This window comes from Geospiza fortis, unplaced genomic scaffold (assembly GCF_000277835.1).
Source record: "Geospiza fortis unplaced genomic scaffold, GeoFor_1.0 scaffold112, whole genome shotgun sequence".
NCBI lineage: Eukaryota > Metazoa > Chordata > Aves > Passeriformes > Thraupidae > Geospiza > Geospiza fortis.
In genome coordinates, this window is record NW_005054298.1 from 15,137,247 (window position 1) to 15,138,343 (window position 1,097).

The following is a 1,097-nucleotide window of genomic DNA, read 5'->3' on the forward strand; positions in this document are numbered from 1 at the left end:
CGGTCCCTGGTGCCACAGAGGGCGGCAGCCGATCCTGGCTGCTCTCCGGGAGCTCTGCGAGAGTATGTGCGGCCTTGGGAAAGGCCTTCGGCCCCAGCCAAAAGTGCTTTTCCCTTTTTGATAGGAAAAAAACTTTATAGGGCGTCACTTGAAAGGAGACGGGGGGGAGGGGGAAGCTTCAATGTTGTCTAGCACGTTGAATTTGTTTAAGGGCCAAGTTTATTTTGGATAAGAAATTCCAGGAGGCGTGGAGGGTTAATTAAAGCACAGTTTTAGCCTGAATTAAATACAGATAGTAGTTATTCATCCATTAAAGTTTTTATAATCACAAATTGCAGCCCAGCATGGGAGAATTATATATAGGCCAAGCAGGGAACACTGGAAGTGTCTGGCTTTACATTTCCTACAGTAGTTGTTTAAATATTAGCTTAATTTAAACTCAGTAAAATGTTGATGGTTCGTCTGTGACTCCCAATAATAAGTGTTAAACAGCCGATAGAATTCCATAGTCTGCCACTCATGCTACTCGCGGCAAATGACCGGGCTGGCTGCCTGTTGCACGTGTGGTAGGACCGGTCAGCGTGTCACCGCGCGGGATTCCACACTTTTGGGTTGTGGGTTTGGACCAGAGAGAGGGATCTCAGCCCCGTCAAGGAATGGCCAACCGGTTCCGAAAGATTTGTTCTCCATGCTTGCCCCCGTCTTTCCTCTTGCCCTTTAGAGGCCCTCGGCGCTGCTGATGCCAGAGGCCAAGCCCGGAGAGGAGCTCAGGCTCCCGGGCAGGGCCGGAGCGCGCTGGGACGGCGCCGTCCCGTTCGTCCCCCGAGGGCCGCGTTCGGCCGGGTGCCGCGCCGAGGAGGGCGCCGGGCTGCGGCGGACACCCAGCTCTCTCCCCTTCTCTTGGGCAGGATCTACACGGGCTGCGACATGGACCGGCTGACGCCTTCCCCCAACGATTCGCCCCGCTCGCAGATCGTGCCCGGGGCCCGCTACGCCATGGCCGGCTCCTTCCTCCAGGACCAGTTCGTGAGTAACTACGCCAAGTCCCGCTTCCATCCCGGGGCAGGAGCCGGCCCGGGGCCCGGCGCCGCCCGGCG

At 57.0% G+C, this 1,097-nt stretch overlaps 1 protein-coding gene across 1 annotated transcript in view; it reads left to right on the forward strand.

Moving 5' to 3' along the window:
• TBR1 (T-box brain transcription factor 1) overlaps positions 1-1,097 on the forward strand; it is a 43,041-nt gene that overhangs the window by 4,163 nt on the left and 37,781 nt on the right. The window contains exon 6 of the mRNA XM_014306572.2: positions 909-1,089. Within this exon, the coding sequence (XP_014162047.1) occupies positions 909-1,089 (181 nt within the window). The remainder of the gene's footprint in view (positions 1-908; positions 1,090-1,097) is intronic.